Below are 21,385 nucleotides of genomic sequence, written 5' to 3'. Positions count from 1 at the left end.
TACGACGTAATTGAGGTATATATTGTACCAGTCAAAAGTTTGGACACCTACTCATTCAAGGTTTTTTCTTTATTTTTACTATTTTCTACATTGTAGAATAATAGTGAAGACATCAAAACAATGAAATAACACATATTGGAATCATGCAGTAACCAAAGACATGTTAAACAACTCAAAATATATTTGAGATTCTTCAAAGTAGCCCCCCTTTGCCTTGATGACAGCTTTGCACACTCTTGGCATTCTCTCAACCAGCTTCACCTGGAATACTTTTCCAACAGTCTTGGAGTTCCCACATATGCTGAGCACTTGTTGGCTGCTTTTCCTTCACTTTGCGGTCCAACTCATCCCAAACCATCTCAATTGGGTTGAGGTTGGGTGATCAAGGCAAAGGGTGGCTATTTGAAGAATCTGACATTTAAAATGTATTTTGATTTGTTTAACACTTTTTTTTGGTTACTACATGATTCCATATGTATTATTTCATAGTTTTGATGTCTTCACTATTATTCCAAGATGTAGAAAATAGTACAAATAAAAACCCTTGAATGAGTAGGTGTTCTAAAACTTTTGACTGGTAGTGTAGCTCTAGAGGAACTGTTCAATGTGTGCATTGAGTTCGCAGGGGGGGAACAAACAAATTGGAATTCAAATTATTGAACAGACATGAGTAAATTAGTTGTTTAAAAAATGAAAAAATAACCCCAATTATAATAAAGAAAAACCCTTGAATTAGTAGGTGTGTCCAAACATTTGACTGGTACTATATGTACATATACAGTAGGTAGGGATGAAGTTACTAGGCAACAATAGATAGTGCACTGTAACAGCAGTTTATGTGATGAGTCAAAAGAGTTAGTGCAAAAAGAGTCAATGACGATAGTCCGGGTAGTTATTGGGTAGTTATTCGTTAACTATTTTTAACTAACTATTTAGTAGTCTTATGGCTTGGGGGTAGAAGCTGTTCAGGGTCCTGTTTTTTCCAGACTTGGTGCATCGGTATCGCTTGCCGTGCGGTAGCAGAGGGACCATTTTTTATATGATATATTTTGCTGCTACAGCCCAGTCACACACATCTCCTTTATGAAACATTTAATATGCCTACACATTAATATGTCAGCCTATGAAAACACAAAATATTTATAATGTCTATAATGTCATATATAATGTCACGTAACCTAATATTTGTTTTATTTTATTCATATGCATGTTCATTCAAAAAGGTCAATCCTAGGGTTCACTGACATTCTGCCATTCATATCCTAAAAGAGCATCCAACTTTCAAATTACTGTCACAAATGAGAGGTTAATTTTGTCTATTTTATTGAATTAAACAACTATTAATATCCACACGTGTAGACGAGGGCAGTAGACTGAATGAATGGTTGTAGCTGTATAATGGTTTAGTGCTTTCACAGGTCGCTCACAATAGAAGATATAGAATATAATAACTTATAAGGGCACGTATAACAATATTCTATATATTTTATTACTATAACAAGTTTATCTTATTTCTATAATAATGTAATTGTGGCCAAGGATATCGCATGTTATTCATTGTGATTACTGCTCATGAAAAAGTGTTCTAATGCCACAGGATGTCCGCGTATAAAATGTAATTTACATAGCTACACAGGCCTCGCCTCTTCCTCAATAATGTCTAGTTGTCTACTTTATAATCTTGCTCGAATATCTTTGCTTACCGTTTCCTTGTTTTGTCAACCAAACTTAATAAATTGGGCTCGAGTTATTGTGCGTCTTGATTGGTTAGAATATTTTGACAGGCCATCATTTAGCCTAATAAGGTACCACCTACTCAACGTGGCCAGCCTCCCCTGATATACGATTGGATAATAACGTCCCTCACGTCATCAACAGTGTGGGGTTTCTACCTTTCTTTTTCGATTGCGCGGTGTTGGAGTTTGTTTTTAGCGAGCTAACGTAGCTTACATGTATTTATTTGTGTAAGTTTAGGGACATTTGAAGAACCTGGCATACATAGTTCGCCTTGATTGATCAATAGAATGCATTGATTCGAGATTTAAGAAAATAGTAGCTTTGCGCTGTTTATTTTTCGCCTCATTGTTTCGCGAGTTCGGGATGTTTTTATCCTCAACATGGAGACAAAAAGAGGGGAGATTCCCAACGGTGTATTGGACGACCTCTGCAGGTAAATACCGCGTCAAAAGTGACTAACTTGTTATCAAATATCATGTTTTGTTTTCTTACTAACACTACCCGGAGGAGTGTCTTTGTTGTGCTTGTGGCTTGTCATAACCTGGTTGTGGATAGCTAACTAGATACCGAGGTAGTTAGTCTGTCTCAAGTGACAATGGGGTTGACTTAACGAAAGTGCGTTGCATCAGTGTTCTCAGGATTGTATTAATTATGTTACAAAACGTTTCTCAAACGGAACGAAACGGGGAGGGACCTATCTGAATTTGATAATCAGATTGTATTGGTCACATACACGTGTTTAGCAGATGTTATTGCGGGTGTAGCGAAATGCAAGTGTTTCTAGCTACGACAGTGCAATAATATCAAGTAATATCCAACAATTTCACAGCATATACACACAAATCTAAGTAAAGGAATGGATTAAAGAATATATAAATATATTGACGAGCAATGTCAGAGCGGCATAGACTAATACACGAAAATAGTATATACATATGAGATGAGTAATGCAAAATATGTAAACATTATTAAAGTGACTAGTGTACCATTTATTAAAGTGTCCAGTGATTTCAAGTCTATGTATATAGGCAGCAACCTCTGTGCTAGTGATGGCTAATAGTCAAATATTAACTCGTGATTTTCTCAGTTTGGTTCTTAAACGGTTTTGGTAATGAATGCGCCCATGGCTGCGTACACGGAACCTCAAGCTTCGCTACAGTCATGATGGTACATCATTGTTTGGCTACCGTCATGGTACTCAAACTGTATTGTGACATGGACCACAGTATGTTGTCTAATTAACTATGTCCATGTAGTTCTGCTACTGTACTGATTTGACTCTCCTCTCTTCCAGTCGATTCATCCTCCACATCCCTAGTGAAGAGAGAGACAATGCTATCCGCGTGTGCTTCCAGATCGAGCTTGCCCATTGGTTCTACCTGGACTTCTGCATGCAGAATGCACCAGGATTACCTCAGTGCGGGATAAGGGACTTTGCCAAGGCTGATATCCTTACATGAGAATAATGATGTGAGAGGGGGCTGGGGGGGGTTGTTATCATGTTCTTTTTGTCTTTGCTTAGTTAATTCCTGATTTTTTTTTTTTTTTTTTTTTTAATGACCGTAGGCCCACTGTGTGAAAGGTTATGTACATGTCATCACCTAACAGTTCCTTGTTGAACTTCCAAAGACCCCACCACCTTCAATTCAAATAATGTCTTGTGAGGAGCGGTACATACAACTAAACTCAATCTTTTTTTGTTGCAAATGTTCCTTATATTCTCCTTGACAACATGCTACTTTTTAATCATTGTCCATTCCTGCTGCCCAATGGGGAGGATGTACAGAAGGTTCTAGAACAGTGGAAGGAATATAAGATGGGTGTTCCAACCTATGGTGCCATTATTCTAGATGAGTCGCTTGACAATGTGCGTATAGTACATACATAATAACACTGGCTGTGTATGGTGATACTTTCCGATAAACATTTCATATCTCTTAAGTTGTCTCATGTGTGTTGTATGTCCTTTTATAAAATGTAATATTTCTTCTCTTTAGGCATTGCTGGTTCAGGGCTATTTGGCCAAGTCAGGGTGGGGCTTTCCAAAGGGAAAAGTCAATGAAGATGAGGCCCCCCATGTTTGTGCTGTACGAGAGGTAATTGCCTCTTATTAAATTATCTCGTCTTTATAATTCTGATTTGGCAAGTAAATATTTGCTCAATACAGAATGGCTAGATACTATATATGACATTTCATTCAATATTGTTTTCTCATACCCATGTCTGTATTCTCTTAGGTTATGGAGGAGACGGGTTTCGATATCAAAGATCGCATCTGCAAAGACACGTACATCGAGCAGAAAATCACTGATCAGTTGGCCCGATTGTACATAATACCTGGGGTACCCAAGGAGACGAAGTTCAACCCCAAAACAAGGAAGGAGATAAGGGTACGGTTACCCCTTAACTTTCTCATATTTTGTTCCTATTTACAGTTTGTATTTACAACGCAGATGAAGAGAACAACTAGAACTAGCTATTGTGCTGTGTTTTTCCTAGAACATCGAGTGGTTCCCGATTGAGAAACTACCATGTCACAGGAACGACATGACTCCCAAGTCTAAACTTGGACTCGCCCCCAACAAGTTTTTCATGGCCATTCCTTTTGTCAGGTAAGTGTCTTATTGCGCTTCACACATTCAGAAGAACAGGCACTTAATGAACTAATGAAAGATTCATCTTTGGTCATCAAACCTGTAGACAAGGGGAGTGAGTCGTTTTAGACTATGACAAATACAAAGAAGAGATTCAGAGACAATTCAATAATGAACGTTTCCATAGAAACCTGAGTGTTGATCCCCCACACAGGTGTTCCAAAGGGATATATGCTCTAATCTGGAGCAAGCCCTATTAAATAACCCTATCTCAAAACCTGAATATGAATACCGTTGCTGCAAATGTGTCATACATCCATGCCTGTACATTTTGCTGAAATTAAACAAACCTAAAACACAAGGCAATTATCCAGGCAGACCAGTGGTTGCGGGAATAGGTTCAACGCTAGAGCCATTGTCGAACTTCGTAGACTCTTTTATTAAATCACATGTGCAAGTATTGCCATCATATGTGAAAGACTATAGACTTCTTAAACAAGATCTCGCCAATAAAGGTTTAACAGAAGACTGTTGGTCACATTTAAACATTAAGAGTCTATGTAACAGCATTCCCCATTCGGGGTAGCTCACTATTTGAGAGACCGAGATATTAACGAATACCCACCAACAAACTTTATTCTTGAGCTGGCTGTGGATGTTTTTAATTTTATATAAAAAAAATTAAAAAATACCCCCTTTTTCGTGGTATCCAATTGTTAGTAGTTACTTTCTTGTCTCATGGCTACAACTCCCGTACGGGCTCGGGAGAGACGAAGGTCGAGAGCCATGAGTCCTCCGAAACACAACACAACCAAGCCGCACTGCTTCTTAACACAGCGTGCATCCAACCCGGAAGCCAGCCGCACCAATGTGTCGGAGGAAACACCGTACACCTAGCGACCTGGTCAGCGTGCACTGCGCCCGGCCCGCCACAGGAGTCGCTAGTGCGCGATGAGACAAGGATATCCCTACCGGCCAGACCCTCCCTAACCCGGACGATGCTAGGCCAATTATGCGTTGCCCCATGGACCTCCCGGTCGCGGCCGGCTGCGACAGAGCCTGGGCTCGAACCCAGAGTCTCTGGTGGCACACTGCGCCACCCGGGAGGCCCTGGCTATATATGTTTTGACGTACAAACTATTTCAGGTTTGATGATGAATACTACCTCCAAACGAATGGAACATCGATGGGCTTCACATTCGCTCTGAGCTATGCTAACCTTTATGTGGGTCATTTTGAAGAACTTTTTGTTAACAATGAAAACGAAAATCAATTTTTGAAAAAAGTCCTGAAGTGGTATTGATATATTGACAATCTTTTGCATATGGGGAGGAACGGGGAAAAGAGCTGTCAGACTTCATGGCATTACTCAATGACATTGACCCCCCCAATCTCAAATTCACTATTGAATGTGACACTTAACGTGTTCATTACCTCCTATGTGGATTGAGAAATGAAATGGAACCCAGTTTTACAACTCTCTGTAGAAAAGAACTGGACAGAAACACACTTTTACAAGGGGACAGGTTCCACCCTGAGCCAGTTTTTTACACTGTGCTGAATATGCCACCCCACAGAGGACTATAGAAAAAGTAGCGGAGAAGAACAATAGGTTTCTAAGAAGTGTATTCTCCACAATGTGTGGATGAAGCTCTTAATTAGATGAACTGCTCAAAACAATACCCACTAGATCTAAAGAACACTCTGTAATGTTCACATCTACAATATACTTTGAACTCGCGAAAAGTGTGGCGATGCTGTCAAGAAACACTGACATGTTTTATCATCGGACCCAGCTTTGCCTGCTGAATTTAAGAATCCACCACTTATTGTGTATATAGGAGAGGTCGCAATTTACGTGATAAATTGGTCAACGGCCAGCCACAAAAGGAAATCAGCCGTGTTCTTTTACGCACTTTTCTGACTGGTAGCTAAAAATGCAGAGGTTGCTCACAGTGCAACGATATGATGAAGTGTGAATATTTCTGCCACCCACATACAGGAAAACAGTTCCAAATAAATGGTATTATTACGTGCTCTACCACTGACATTATCTTCATGATTAAATGTCCTTGTGGGCTTTGTTATGTAGGTAAAACCTCTTGTTCGCTCAAAGAATTAGTGAACATAAAAGATCAATCAGGAGAAACGACAGGGATTATCCAGTCGCAGTACATTTTAATCACCTGAAACATGACATTTAAATGTAAAAAAAAAAAAATTGAGAGTGGCATTGAGAATGTTAAGATATCAGACAGGGGAGGTGCTATAAATAATACTCTGAGCAAAAGAGAATGTTTTGGGATTTTCACCGTCCAGACTTTATTTCCTAAAGGTCTTGATGAAATGCATATGTATGTTATGTTGTGAATATGAATTATGCCCCCATTTCAGATTACGCGAATGTTTTTCTTGCGCTGTACCCAATGATTTATGAAAACTTGCTTGGTAGGTAGATGTCCTCATTGTGGTTTTACAGACGCGTTTAATACGTTTTTATGTACACACTTTATTTGAATATATTTTTTAAATGCACATTGTTGTATTTGTTAGCACTTATTAGTTTTCCCTCGACTCCAACCCCATTGATGCGTGGAACGGTTGTGGGTGGGGCTAGGTCTACATAAGGGTGCTAATTAAAAAAAAAAACTCACATAAGCTTTGACGAAGGCCGTGAGGCCGATACGTAAAGCTTATTAAAGAGCAGTGTGCAGGTTTCTTATTTTTTTTCCCCGCTTCACACTGATAAAGATGCCCATTTCTGAAATATTATTTGTCTTATTTTTTGGGGGTGGGTGGTTCAGCTGTAATATTGTAGCTTCCATCAATGTAATCAATCCCCACATATGTTATATATATATATATATATATGGATCACTGGTTGCTGTGGAAAAGGAGGAGGTTGAAAGGGGGGTGAGTGTAACGGATGTGAAATGGCTAGCTAGTTAGCGGGTACGCGCTAATAGCGTTTCAATCAGTTACGTCACTTGCTCTGAAACCTAGAAGTAGTGTTGCCCCTTGCTCTGCAAGGGCCGTGGCTTTTGTGGAGCGATGGGTAACGACGCTTCGTGGGTGACTGTTGTTGATGTGTGCAGAGGGTCACTGGTTCGCGCCCGGGTCGGGGCGAGGGGACGGTCTAAAGTTATACTGTTACATATATACAGTACCAGTCAAAAGTTTGGACACCTACTCAAGGATTTTTCTTGATTTTTACTATTTTCTACATTGTAGAATAATAGTGAAGATATCAAAACTATGGAATCATATAGTAACCCAAAGTGGTGATTCTTCAAAGTAGCTACCTGTTGCCTTGATGACAGCTTTGCACACTCTTGGCATTCTCTCAACCAGCTTCACCTGGAATGCTTTTCCATCAGTCTTGAAGGAGTTCCCACATGCTGAGCACTTGTTGACTGCTTTTCCTCCACTCTGTGGCCCAACTCATCCCAAACCATCTCAATTGAGTTGAGGTCGGGTGATTGTGGAGGCCAGGTCATCTGATGCAGCACTCCATCACTCTCCTTCTTGGTCAAATAGTCCTTACACAGCCTGGAGGTGTGTTGGGTCATTGTCCTGTTGAAAAACACATGATTGTCCCACTAAGTGCAAACCAGATGGGATGGCATATCGCTGCAGAATGTTGTGGTAGTCATGCTGGTTAAGTGAGCCTTGAATTCTAAATAAATCACAGACCGTGTCACCAGAAAAGCACCATCACACCACCACCTCCATGCTTCACAGTGGGAACCACACATGCAGAGATCATCCGTTCACCATCTCTGCATCTCACAAGGACATGGTGGTTGGAACCAAAAATCTAAAATTTGGACTCATCCGACCAAATGACAGATTTCCACCGGTCTAATGTCCATTGCTTGTGTTTCTTGGTCCAAGCAAGTCTCTTCTTATTGGTGTCCTTTTAGTGGTGGTTTCTTTGCAGCAATTCGACAATGAAGGTCTGATTCACGCAGTCTCCTCTGAACAGTTGATGTTGAGATGTGTCTGTTACTTGAACTCTGTGAAACATTTATTTGGGCTGCAATCTGAGGTGCAGTTAAATCTAATGAACTTATCCTCTGCAGCAGCGGTAACTCTGGGTCTTCCTTTCCTGTGGCGGTCCTCATGAGAACCAGTTTCATCATAGCGCTTGATGGTTTCTGCGACCGCACTTGAAGAAACTTTCAAAGTTCTTGAAATGTTCTGCTTGGACAGACCTTCGTGTCTTTAAAGTAATGATGGACTGTCATTTCTCTTTGCTTATTTAAGCTGTTCTTGCCATAATATGGACTTGGTCTTTTACCAAATAGGGCCATCTTCATACCCACCCCTACCATGTCACAACACAACTGATTGTCTCAAACGCATTAAGAAGGAAATAAATTCCACAAATGTACTATTAACAAGGCACAGTTGTTAATTGTTAAGGCAAAGGGTGGCTACTTTGAAGAATGTAAAATATATTTTCATTTGTTTAGCACTTTGTTTTTGGTTACTACATTCCATGTGTTATTTCATAGTTTTGATGTCTTTGATGTCTTCACCCTGGAATGAGTAGCTGTCAACTTTTGACTGGTACTAGTATGTGTATATACACACATACAAACACCATTTAAAAAAATATATATATATTTTCTGCATTTCTGAAAGACTTGTTTGACAGCCAACTGCATGTGATAAGAGTATCTAGCAAACAGTGGAATACTCTAGTGTTGCTTTTTCAGTTTGTCAAATATAACCTGTCATTTCAGTGCAGCATGAATAACAAAATGGTAAAACTATTGTACGTTTAGGGTGTAGCCATAGGCGACGCCTGAGTATCTAGTTTGGGGAAGCAAATTTTCACCATTTTAAAAATGCACCTTCATAAAGCATTCCGTGCATCACCGGCATTTGCAGACTAATGTAAGAGAGCCTACAATTCATAATGTGATGATTTGGATAAATTATTAGCATGTAATGACTAACTTGATTACTGTTGGCAAAATATAGAGTTCAATGCATAGCTGAGTGTGTAGTTGTGTAGAGTAAGCCTAGGCTGTATCCAGATATGTTTCTTCTCCTTTTGCACAGGGAAATGTGGCCTTTTTTTATTAACGTATTTCATTCCTACTACACTTTTGAATAGCCTACGACAAAAATTACAGGGTAGCCTATGACGACAACTACTCTGCTGATACTGACAAACAGATTTATAAAAATGACGCTCTCTGATCCATATAAATAGGCTTACGGGTAGGGGAGACACAAATACAATATGAAGTCCATCTAACCTGGAGGACAATATTATTGTCCAAAAACTAATTTTTAGGTGGCACTGACCCAACCATGATAAAGCGTGAATATGCACACTCACCGGGGACATGGACAATGCTCTTCGCTGGTGTCAATAAGATGGGCTATACTGTTCGCTCAATTAAGTTGAGAATTTTGATAACTAAAAGACGGTTTAGTCTCTTCATTATCTTGTCTTTCCAGACTATTTTTTTCCAGAGATTGTATTTTGAAATATTGCGATATGCCTGGCTGGACCTCCTCTACATTTCACTGTCTGTTGCTACTCGACAATCATCTATTTGGTATTTGCTGTGTGCGCTGACAAAGTTGCAGGCCCTTCCGACTGCAGGCAATGCGATTTTGAAAACGATCTACAGCTTATTTTTTGGGTAAAGAAGCTAATGATCCTCTGGCCAAATCATGCTTTCTGGTGTAGTAGCCTATTATTTGAATGGTTGTATTTATTTCTGTAAAGACTGGAGTAGGCGTTTTGAATGAATATACTTTAGGGTAAGCTTTTTTTATTTAACTAGGAAAGTCCGTTAAGAACAAATTCTTATTTACAATGACAGCCAAACCCGGACAACGCTGGGCCAATTGTGTGCCTCCCTATGGGTCTCCCAATCACAGCCAGATGTGATGCAGCCTGGATTCGAACCAGGTACTGCAGTGACGCCTCTTGCACTGAAATGCAGTGTCTTAGAGCACTGCGCCACTCGGGAGCCCCTTAGCATCCCCTAGCCTTATGGAGGCGTCACCTATAGTTGTAGCCAACTTGTACAGTATTTTATTGTGTAATCTTCTATCCTATGTGTATAAAGCTAATGTCTGTTTTTAATACCATTTTAATAATTCAGTCATTGATTCTAGCAGCTCTACTTTGCCCTCCACAGACCACTCCGAGAATGGATTGCCAAGCGTAAAGGAGAGTCTACAGACAGTGATGAGGATTTTGCATCCAACGGCAGCACTCCATGCAAACCTCTGGACAAAGCACGGTAAGACACTTATGCCCATGCTAAAGACAATTTTTATATACATTTGGTGGACAAAGCTTTTTTGAATATGAATTGAATAATTTCTTCTTCTATAGCTCCAAGCATCGACGGGCCCAGATGTTGCCTGAGGCGTCTCCAGGAGAGGGGTGGGGGAAGCAGAAGCAACCTAAGCCTCTGGGACAGCTGAGCCAATACGAGGTCTCTGAACTCTTGAAAGCCAAGGTTGGTTGGTCTCTGCTGTTTGAAGGGTCATCTATGGTCGGGAATGTCTGTTGGGGTAGTGCTGAGCGAGTTTTAGTGCTTTTTGAGGTTGTTTTGGTTAGATTATTAAGAAATAGTCACGGTTTTCGATTTCTGTTTCGATAATTTAAAAAATTAAGAAAAACATTAAACGCATTATGAAATAATGACATTTTTTAAATGATTTTAGAGCTTTCTAATGGAAATTCCTAAGCAGCAAAAAAAGGTGAACATTCAATTGCCAAAACATAGAAAAGATGTTGTCTCTGTCAGGTCCACATTGGGTAGACATCAATAGAAAATGACTAAGACGTAAAATATTTCAGTTGGTTACATTATTTAGTTTTTATTTGACTAGTTTTCATTCCTTAGTTATCTCTGCTCAGGAAGTAGCAGCCACCCAGACCACATCATCTCTGTGCTTCCTGTACTGTCTTTAGTCATCCTTTTTATTTAGCCTGCCTAAGTATGCTGCAGAGCTGTCTGACAATAATTTTACTACTTCTTCAAAGTAGATAAGGCACACTGTCCCTCTTGTCATTGTGTTGTGCACATTCCTCTCTCATGCGCTCTGTGTGTAACTAACCTAATGTAGCGGGCATGAAAGTGTATCCATCCAGAGATCTGTATATATTGAAATGCTCACGTGTGCTTAACTCGAGTCTCCCATTGACATGAATAAATGACTTATGGGAAAGTCATTATCGTGCTCTAATCTCTAACGCTGAATCGGGCAGTATCAGAAAAAGTTACGGCTCAGGTACCCCACACTTGCTCCAGCAGACTCTATAAATTGGATGCTTTGGGCAGTTATCCACAGATTTAACTTCAGAGTGCTGAGGCCTGCTGCTGCTGACACGTTTAGTTTAGACCAAATGCAAGATGGGGGGGAATAGATGTATGAAATGTCTATGGTACATCTTCAAAAATACTACAACGGATCAACTAACAAAAGCATGACAAACACTCAGGTTGAAACACATTGCATGCTCACTGTCAGTCTTCCTCAGGCAAAGCCAGATTGTTTAATTAATGGGCGAGGCAACACTGAGTGCGTGTTTACTCTGCACTAGGATACTGTAGCACACATCTCTTAGTGTGATCAAAACAATGCAGCAATTGTAATCCAGCATCAATTCACTCAAGGGCAAAAGGTCTGTTTTGGGTTGTTTTTCTGTTACCAGCAGAGGGTGATGTCGCCTTAGTCTTCCCAGTTTGGCCTTGTTCAGAATCAGGCCTTGTAGAATGCAAAACTATTTCTGTGTCTAGCCTGAAATTATAATTTTTTTAAATCAAGAATTCCTGCTTTTCTGACAGTACGCATTAATCAAAACACCTAAACCAAAATCACTTTTTTTCTCCCAATTGTCTATGTTGTTCAGAGGACACTATAGTAGTAGAGGTGCATCAGTGGCTACTCAATATATGTTTTGTTGTTGTTGAATGTCCCAAGTATGAGTCCTGGTTCTATGGTACTTGCTCCTGTCTGCAGAACCTCAATGTGAAAGGCAATGGGAAGAAGCACCAGGATTCTCCCAACCTGAAGAAAAGGGCCAATGGAGTCGGCAACCAGCAGGTGAAACTTAGCTTGGCTGAAGCTGTGTGTAACGCCTCACCATAGTTTGTTAGGTGTGCTCGCTGAAAGTGAAAACCACTACTAAAATCTGGCTTACTTTTTCTCGTTATTGGCTTTTCTCCGCCACCTGTAGCCCCAAAACCGTAATGGCTACCAACATCAAAACTACTTTAAAACATCCAGGCTAGCACTAGTCTTTATTTTGTAGATTTTTTTTGTATGCTACTTTCTCACTGACTCTGCTTGTATTGGTTGCCGAAAAACTTCTGGATTTTGTGTATTCTATTACCATTTTTTTTATTTTATTACCGAAGCCCCATAGGCCATCCATTTTAGATTCGATACTGGTCTTCAACCGTTTGCTCTACAAACATCAAACTGATGTTGACAAGTGCGAGCCGTCTCAACTTAGATTTTTACATTGTCGACTCGGGGATTCGATCTTGCAACCTTTCGGTTACTAGTCCAACGCTCTAACCACTAGGCCATTGATTGCGTCAATACAGCTTTTTATAGCTACCTTTTAAGATGATTGCTCTAACTGTAGTAACTGGAACTTGCTCTGGGTGAGACTGTAGATGTAAAACCTTACAGCTTCCTGTCCCCCCCATGTCAATAGTGGACTACAGACTTCCACATTCTAAATCGCTGGTGCAGAACTATCAGAATGTTAAAACTAAAGCATTTTCAGAGCTTAAAACACATTTATATTGGTTATGATGCTATAGTACTCACACTACCCTACTGTCTTAACCCACTATAATAACGCCATACCTACAAGCCACCCCTAAAATGGCTCACCATAACTACTACCATCACTACTTCCTTTGTTGTGTCAAACTTGCAAAATGAAAAACCTTCTGCACACCCTATAGGAGAAGTGTAGGAAATCGGAACACAGCTTCGGTCGCTGTCTCCCTTTCGTCTTGTTTTTTTTAGACCAGTGTTTCCCAAACCTGTACTCCTAGCCAGTCCACTTATCGACGTATTCCCAAACTAGCACAGCTGATTCTAAATGGTCCCATTATAATCAAGACCCTCGCTAGTTAAATCAGTGGACTGGTTTGGTTGTACTCCAGGAGATGTTTATCTATCCTTATGAGGTATCAAACTTCACTATACATCTAGATCAACTAGACAGGTATCTATAACTGACCTAGACCCTCTACACGTCTAACTATAACTGACCTAGACCCTCTACACGTCTAACTATAACTGACCTAGACCCTCTACACGTCTACAGTTGAAGTCAGAAGTTTACATACTAATTGTGTATTTGGTAGCATTGCCTTTTAAATTGTTAAACTTGGGTCAAACGTTTTGGGTAGCCTTCCACAAGCTTCACACAATAAGTTGGGTGAATTTTGGCCCATTCCTCCTGACAGAGCTGGTGTAACTGAGTCAGGTTTGTAGACCTACTTGCTCGCACTCGCTTTTTCAGTTCTGCCCACAAATGTTCTATAGGATTGAGGGCAGGTCTTTGTGATGGCCACTCCAATACCTTGACTTTGTTGTCCTTAAGCCATTTTGCCACAACTTTGGAAGTATGCTTGGGGTCATTGTCCATTTGGAAGACCCATTTGCGACCAAGCTTTAACTTCCTGACTGATGTCTTGATATGTTGCTTCAATATATCCACATCATTTTCCTGCCTCATGAAGCACCCCCACAACATGATGCTACCACCCCCGTGCTTCCCAGTTGGGATGGTGTTCTTCGGCTTGCAAGCATCCCCCTTTTTCCTCCAAACATAACGATGGTCATTATGGCCAAACGGTTCTATTTTTGTTTCATCAGACCAAAGGACATTTCTCCAAAAAGTACGATCTTTGTCCCCATGTGCATTTGCAAACTGTAGTCTTGCTTTTTTATGGTGGTTTTGGAGCAGTGGCTTCTTCCTTGCTGAGTGGCCTTTCAGGTTATGTCATTATAGGACTCATTTTACTGTGTATATTGATACTTTTGTACCTGTTTCCACCAGCATCTTCACAAGGTCCTTTGCTGCTGTTCTGGGATTGATTTGCACTTTTCTCACCAAAGTACGTTCATTTCTAGGAGACAGAACGCGTCTCCTTCCTGAGCGGTATGATGGCTTCTTGGTCCCATGGTGTTTATACTTGCGTACTATTGTTTGTACAGATGAAAGTGGTAACTTCAGGCGTTTGGAAATTGCTCCCAAGGATGAACCAGACTTGTGGAGGTCTACAATTTCTTTTTCACTGGTCTTTGCTGATTTCTTTTAATTTTCTCATGATGTCAAGCAAAGAGGCACTGAGTTTGAAGGTAGGCCTTGAAATGCATCCACAGGTACACCTCCAATTGACTCAAATGATGTCAATTAGCCTATCAGAAGCTTCTAAAGCCATGACATAATTTTCTGGAATTTTCCAGGCTGTTTAAAGGCACAGTAAACTTAGTGTATGTAAACTTCTGACCCACTGGAATTGTGATACAGTGAAATAATCTGTCTGTAAACAATTGTTGGAATAACTACTTGTGTCATGCACAAAGTAGATGTCCTAACCGACTTCCCAAAACTATAGTTTGTTAACAAGACATTTGTAGAGTGTTTGAAAAACAAGTTTTAATGACTCCATCCTAAGTGTATGTAAACGTCTGACTTCAGCTGTAACTATAACTGACCTAGACCCTCTACACATCGAACTATAACTGACCTACACCCATCGAACTATAACTGACCTACACCCTCTACACATCATCATAGATGTAGGTCCATACCAACTAAACCGCTCCCTAAATAAAACCAATTATACAAACTAGACCTCTAACTAGTCTAAACTATAGACCAGGATCTAGACCAACTTACTTGACCTCTACCGAGACTATAAGAACGTGGATTAAGTCTGAGTGCCAGTCTTTTCATGGCAACTCTTTGTCAAGCCAAGCATCTATAGCTTGACAATCACAGCAATGGAGTTGGCAAGAGCACTAACCGATCTGGGACCAGGCTAGAGAAGGAGACAACAGATCTGGGACCAGGCTAGAGAAGGAGACAACAGATCTGGGACCAGGCTAGAAGTAATCTAGACCAATACTAACAACACATCTAGCTAGATCTAATTTCTTGTGGACAGATGCAGGTAACATAAATGGTAGTAGCATCTGTCGACAGACTGGTATGCGACAACTAACGAGGAACTTTGTTCCGCTAGGCTGATTTTTCCGTCGCTGATCATTTGGACAAATCACGATTTCACAGGTGCTCGCATCTTTCCAATTTCAGAACGGACTTGTCCGAAACTGGCCGACAGTTTCCGTTGAGAGGGGTGGAGACTTCGCTAGTCTCGTTAGCAGCGAAGTAGTGAACCTGTTAGTAGCGAACCTGTCCCCCCCCCAGAACTCTATCGAGCATCTGACACAATTACGGAAGATTTTAGTTCTGGGTGTCCAAGATTAAACTAGATCTAAAACAAGTGAATGGCTGAAGCAACTACACACATTTTCTAAAAGCTTTCTAGTTATTATCTACTAATTTAATGCAAATCGGTCTCGCATTTTAAATTGCAATTATATTCATGTGTTCAATGGTGATTGTGCGTATTGTTGTTTTTGGCTTGATGTTTAATCATAGTCTGATTTATCATGGGCATATTTTTTTGCATTTAAAATGTTAAAACTGTTCTTCCAGAAAGAGGAGAAGAGACTTCAGCCCAGGAGACTGCAGGACAACTTCGACACAGGTATTGCACAAAGTGAAGATTAGGAATGAGACAAGTTTTCAGTAGATATGTAACAGCTTTTATGTGCTGTTTGAAGCAACTATATGTAAAAGAAAATTCAGACACACATTGTTTTGGGTCCCTCTTTTTTTTCACTATAGAGACTTCTAACTAGCTCGGGGGTGGCCGTGACTCCTGGAGGTCTTCTAACTAGCTCGGGGGTGGCCGTGACTCCTGGAGGTCTTCTAACTAGCTCGGGGGTGGCCGTGACTCCTGGAGGTCTTCTAACTAGCTCGGGGGTGGCCGTGACTCCTGGAGGTCTTCTAACTAGCTCGGGGGTGGCCGTGACTCCTGGAGGTCTTCTAACTAGCTCGGGGGTGGCCGTGACTCCTGGAGGTCTTCTAACTAGCTCGGGGGTGGCCGTGACTCCTGGAGGTCTTCTAACTAGCTCGGGGGTGGCCGTGACTCCTGGAGGTCTTCTAACTAGCTCGGGGGTGGCCGTGACTCCTGGAGGTCTTCTAACTAGCTCGGGGGTGGCCGTGACTCCTGGAGGTCTTCTAACTAGCTCGGGGGTGGCCGTGACTCCTGGAGGTCTTCTAACTAGCTCGGGGGTGGCCGTGACTCCTGGAGGTCTTCTAACTAGCTCGGGGGTGGCCGTGACTCCTGGAGGTCTTCTAACTAGCTCGGGGGTGGCCGTGACTCCTGGAGGTCTTCTAACTAGCTCGGGTACAGTTAACACACCTGATTCAGCTAATCAAGATCCTGAGGAGCACATGACTAGAATAATGTAACAAAATGATGTTGTGAGGGTAGCGCTCCAAGAGGTTTGGCCACCTTTTATTAGTTCAGAGTGAGAATTTAAAGGTATTGTTCATTTCAACATCAGTCAGACATTTTCAGAGAGCCAACGTTTTCAAAATGTCTGGGGGGGGGGGACTGTTGAGGTGAACTCTCCCTCTGTGTCCACTGGCCTTGAGTGAAACTGCTCCCTTTCTCTTCCCAGATGCAGCACTGCCATCTGACACGTGCAGCTCCACCAATGGGCAGCAGGTGGTCTGCAACGGCAACTGTGAACACCTCTCCTCCAGGTCCTTCCTCAACTTTAAGTTCGACAGGGAAGCCATCATGAAATGCTTTGACTCCTGAAATAGCCAACCAACGGACACCTTGGTCGTGTTCAGTAGGGACCAAAAGGAAGTAAATGCATTTTTTTTTGCTTTTCGTTGTATGCCCTAATGAACACGACCCTGGAATGGCAGACTAGCAGATACTTCAGTTCAATGGAACGGCAGCCCCTCCAACCTTAGGGTTGAGATGAAGAGTACTGACCACATATATATAAAAGCCTTCTGTCGTAGGTTACATTTTTTGTCAAGCACAGAAAGGTGAACTAGGTGTCGCTGTTTGTTCATTCAAGCCGAATCCTTACTTTGGGATTCTTAGTAACTTAGTTTCGCTTCCAGGAAATCATGCAGTGATGTCAATGGCAAAAAAATAGGGATGAACAGTTTGTACTCTTCTGCACAGATCTCTAGTTAGGATTCAGCCCATATGATCCAGATTTACTAAGCATTTGCATCAGGTGCAAATGTTGTACCTGTATTTTTATAGAGGGAATTAATCACAGAAAGTAGAGTTGGGGGGGGGTTGAAAATACAGGTTCTGAGAAGAAAGACGGTAAAGGTAGATTTAAAGGTTAAATAAAAAATAAAGGTAGATGAAGATAGAGTTTTAACTTTGGGGTTTCATCCCCTGTTGACACGAACAAAGCATATGTTTAGTAAATCTGGCCAGTGAGTGAAGTCGGCGCCATAACTTGCCCAGTTCAGTGTTTTGTTTTTTTTTGTCTAATTTTAATGGATGACATAGTCCAACTTTGGTCAGTTTCACCGCCTTACCAACTGAGCTCCCGATTTATGTTTTATGGCAGTGGTTCCCAACCAGGGGTCCTAGGACCACTTGGTGTACGTGGTCTATCCACAGGGGGTACTTAAGAAGACTCATGAGACCATGGGACTGCTGGTAAAATGCACATGAGGGGGTACTGCAGGGGTACTCCGGGTAGAGCAAAATTCAGTTGCAGTGGTACAGTAACCGAAAAAGGTTGGGAACCACTTTTTCTTGTGTATAGCTGGTGTGAACTGATCTGAGGCTAAGCACAGAGTACTGTACATTGTGCTTCTACGCTTTATCCCCAAAGTCATAGGGCTGGTGTAGATTGTCTTGTACAGGCAGTCATGTTGAATGGCTCAAGCAGTGTCCGCTCTAAGTAGCCTCGTCCTACCAACTGTGATGCCAATGGCCGCGTTCCAGGTCAAGCTTTTTTTGCAGTCGTGCATCTCAGAAGTTTGCTATATGATACGAATGTGGTTTCCACAATGTTAAATGTGATTTTGCGCAGCACGACTGCAATAAAGACAACCTGGTACGTGTCCTATGTCTGTCTTGTCTGGGGTCTGTAGCAGGGCTTGGTGCAGCTGGCCTGACTTCAGAGGCTGATGGCAGAGATGTAAGACTAAAACAGCTTGTGTTAAGATTCCTCTGTGCAAAACACATCACTCTCACAATGCGCCTGGTTAACAAAGTAGCTTTACCTATTCTACACCTGGAACAAGACAAATCACATTTTACACTAGGGAACAGTAACAGGGGGATGTAATCCCAAAACAGAAATAAAAATGTCCTGTTTTCTAGCTTATCTTTGTTCTCCCTTCTAAAAATTGATTCAGAACTGAAAGCACAGGTGCAAAAGGCTTAGTAAATTTAGCCCAATATGTGTGGTACAAAGCATACTGCTAACTGCCATACGACTATGAATGAAATCAATTTACCCTTGCATCATCAGTATGCTTGTTGGAAGTATTTCAGACCTCTGAATCATAATACCGTGCCTGCTAGGCTACTATACGTTATGTGTTTCATGGCAACAAGTCATAGAACCTCAAATGTGACTGGAATGGAATGTATGATTGAACAATAAATTGACATTTACATTTAAGTCATTTAGCAGACGCTCTTATCCAGAGCGACTTACTTTACAATAGTGCATCTAACTCTTTTAAGGGGGGTTAGAAGGAAATTGACCCTACATGTAGTCAAAGGTAGGTTTTTAGAGAACTTAATGGTAATATTTTAATTCATGCTAAGTAATGCATTGTGGTTATAATGCATGTAATACTTGTCATAAGCATATATGAACCCCACTGTTTTAGTAAGTGTCATCTCTTCATGATCCTTTTAATAGGACTTCTATTTTCAGTCTGAAGCATTGTAAGGGCTCATACCTGCTTATAACTGGTAATGAAGCATCATACCTGCTTATAACCGGTAATGAAGCCTGCTTATAACAGGTAATGAAGCGTCATACCTGCTTATAACAGGTAATGAAGCGTCATACCTGCTTATAACAGGTAATGAGGCGTCATACCTGCTTGCATTAAGTGTGTAGAGCATTACAAACTTCATGTTCAGAGGTGGTTATTCAACAATACATGAACATAGGCTTCTCATTCAGGAGGGCGCAACGTTACAGAATGTTTACATAGAAATAGATTGTGTAGAAGATAAACGCATCATGTAGAATCGAGACTCTTCATCATTACATGTCTACGTTGCACCTCACGGAATCAGTCCCATGATTCAATCTGAGTAAGAGACAGTCTCAACAGGAACCTGTTAGAGATGTTAAAAGACATACGTCCCCTCTTGGGAGAAACACTCTTTGATCTTGTTCTGATGACACTTCCTAACGGCAGTCATTTCCCCGTCTGTGGTCGGCACTCTGCGCTAAGACAGGGTAATGATCCCATGTTTGTTGGTGTGTATTTCTGGAGTGGAGGTATTTCGGTGTTTCCAGCAGCAAACTCTGATAATAAAGAATTAAAATACTGGTCAGAAGTGTCCTGTAACCTCTTCACATTGCTTCATCACTCTCCCTTATTGGAATAACTGCTTTTAAAGTCATTCGAGTCTCACTGCTCTCTTACAAGTAGCTCAAATAGTAGGCTACTTTTTTAGTCCTAGAATTAGCCACTGTGAGTCCATAACCTCCTGCTCTCGCCTGTCTGCTGGAGGCATCTTTTGTCTTGCAGTAAGTCAAGATATTTTGTGGCCCTTAGCGTTTGAACAATAGTTAACCCAGGTGCCTGCTGAGAAGAACTGCTGAGAAAAAATATGAGTTTTGATATTAGGTACGGTATGCTGATGAACCCGCGGGACTATGACGAAGCAGGACTTTCCTTTTAACAGTGTTGTATTCACCGCGTATGGTTCATTCTCATGTGTCTGTAAAAAATACCTGTTCATAAGGGTACAACATTGAAATGTATTGTGTATATATGATGGTCTGTCATATAGAATAAGGAACCATGTCAGCTCTATTCGTTACATTTCTATCTGCAACGTTCTGAACTTCCTCTGTTGATTTGGAGAATTGCATTAGTGGTGTGGTTACATCTGAACGCCGTTGAACTGAGGTTGGTAGATATAAGCAGGACTTCCTCCTCTTATCTTCATGTGTAACTCGTTTTCAATGCCTATCATTATTCTTTTGAGATCGTAAGCTTTCATTTTAAATACTGTACTGTCGGGGGGGGGGTTCCCCCGTTTTTCTTTTTTTTAAGAAAGTTGAATTATTTGTAACATGGTCAGTTGCAGCTCAAGTTGCTTCTGTTATTTCATTTAGGAAATTTTGAAAATAATTTATCTCAACCATTTGCTATACTTTATGGGTAACACTTAATTTGAAAGGGTACTTAGCAAGGACTTCCTGACACATTCATTCCATCAATGGCAATGTCAACATCCACAATGTTATCTATTCATTATTTCACAGTAATGTCCTTTACTTGTGATTGTTGACATAAGCATGTACTGCTTATGATTGTTTTATGCGTGGCTTATTAAGTATTTAGGTAGGTAACCTTCAAACACTGTTAAGACTGTTTTTGTATAAAGTAGACCTGCCATTAGTTTTTACTGAAATTGTGAAGTAAATGCAGTACGATAGATAAGAAAAGCAGTCCATCATGCTTTTGGTGGGTAAAAAAAAAAGTTCATTTAATTTACAAGTTGCTTGTCTCATCTGTTGTCTCCAGGAAGTAATCCCCTCCGACTGTTTATTGTTATGTTTCTGTAAAGACACTGTTCTCTTCAGTCAGAATGGCCTCGTTCCCCCCCTTATTAGCAACATCTGATTTATCTGTCAATGGAGCGAAACGACATCAGGCTTTCATAGAGTCTGCCTGATCTGATGGGAATCACGTCTTATGTGAAACTGGATAGCCT

At 41.0% G+C, this 21,385-nt stretch overlaps 1 protein-coding gene across 3 annotated transcripts; it reads left to right on the top strand.

Annotated features, from left to right (window-relative positions):
* The first annotated feature begins 1,840 nt into the window (after positions 1-1,840).
* Positions 1,841-19,989, top strand: dcp2 (decapping mRNA 2). 3 transcript variants are annotated; one of them, XM_071351372.1, is made up of 12 exons: positions 1,841-2,170; positions 3,032-3,183; positions 3,477-3,604; positions 3,735-3,833; positions 3,975-4,127; positions 4,237-4,349; positions 10,499-10,603; positions 10,699-10,825; positions 12,336-12,419; positions 16,069-16,120; positions 17,103-19,396; positions 19,450-19,989. In XM_071351372.1, exons 1-11 carry the CDS (start codon positions 2,118-2,120, stop codon positions 17,243-17,245), a joined length of 1,209 nt encoding a protein of 402 aa, XP_071207473.1. In that variant the 5' UTR covers positions 1,841-2,117; the 3' UTR covers positions 17,246-19,396; positions 19,450-19,989. The 3 variants fall into 3 exon arrangements, with proteins under 3 accessions (XP_071207473.1, XP_071207475.1, XP_071207476.1); XM_071351374.1 differs by lacking the exons at positions 12,336-12,419; positions 19,450-19,989 and having other exon boundaries at positions 1,877-2,170; positions 17,103-18,536; XM_071351375.1 differs by lacking the exons at positions 1,841-2,170; positions 3,032-3,183 and having other exon boundaries at positions 3,276-3,604.
* The last annotated feature ends 1,396 nt before the right edge of the window (positions 19,990-21,385 follow it).

Source organism: Salvelinus alpinus, chromosome 18 (assembly GCF_045679555.1).
Source record: "Salvelinus alpinus chromosome 18, SLU_Salpinus.1, whole genome shotgun sequence".
In the NCBI taxonomy this organism is placed as follows: Eukaryota; Metazoa; Chordata; class Actinopteri; order Salmoniformes; family Salmonidae; genus Salvelinus; species Salvelinus alpinus.
Note: the sequence above shows the minus strand (reverse complement) of the source record. Positions and strands in the feature narration are given on the sequence as shown.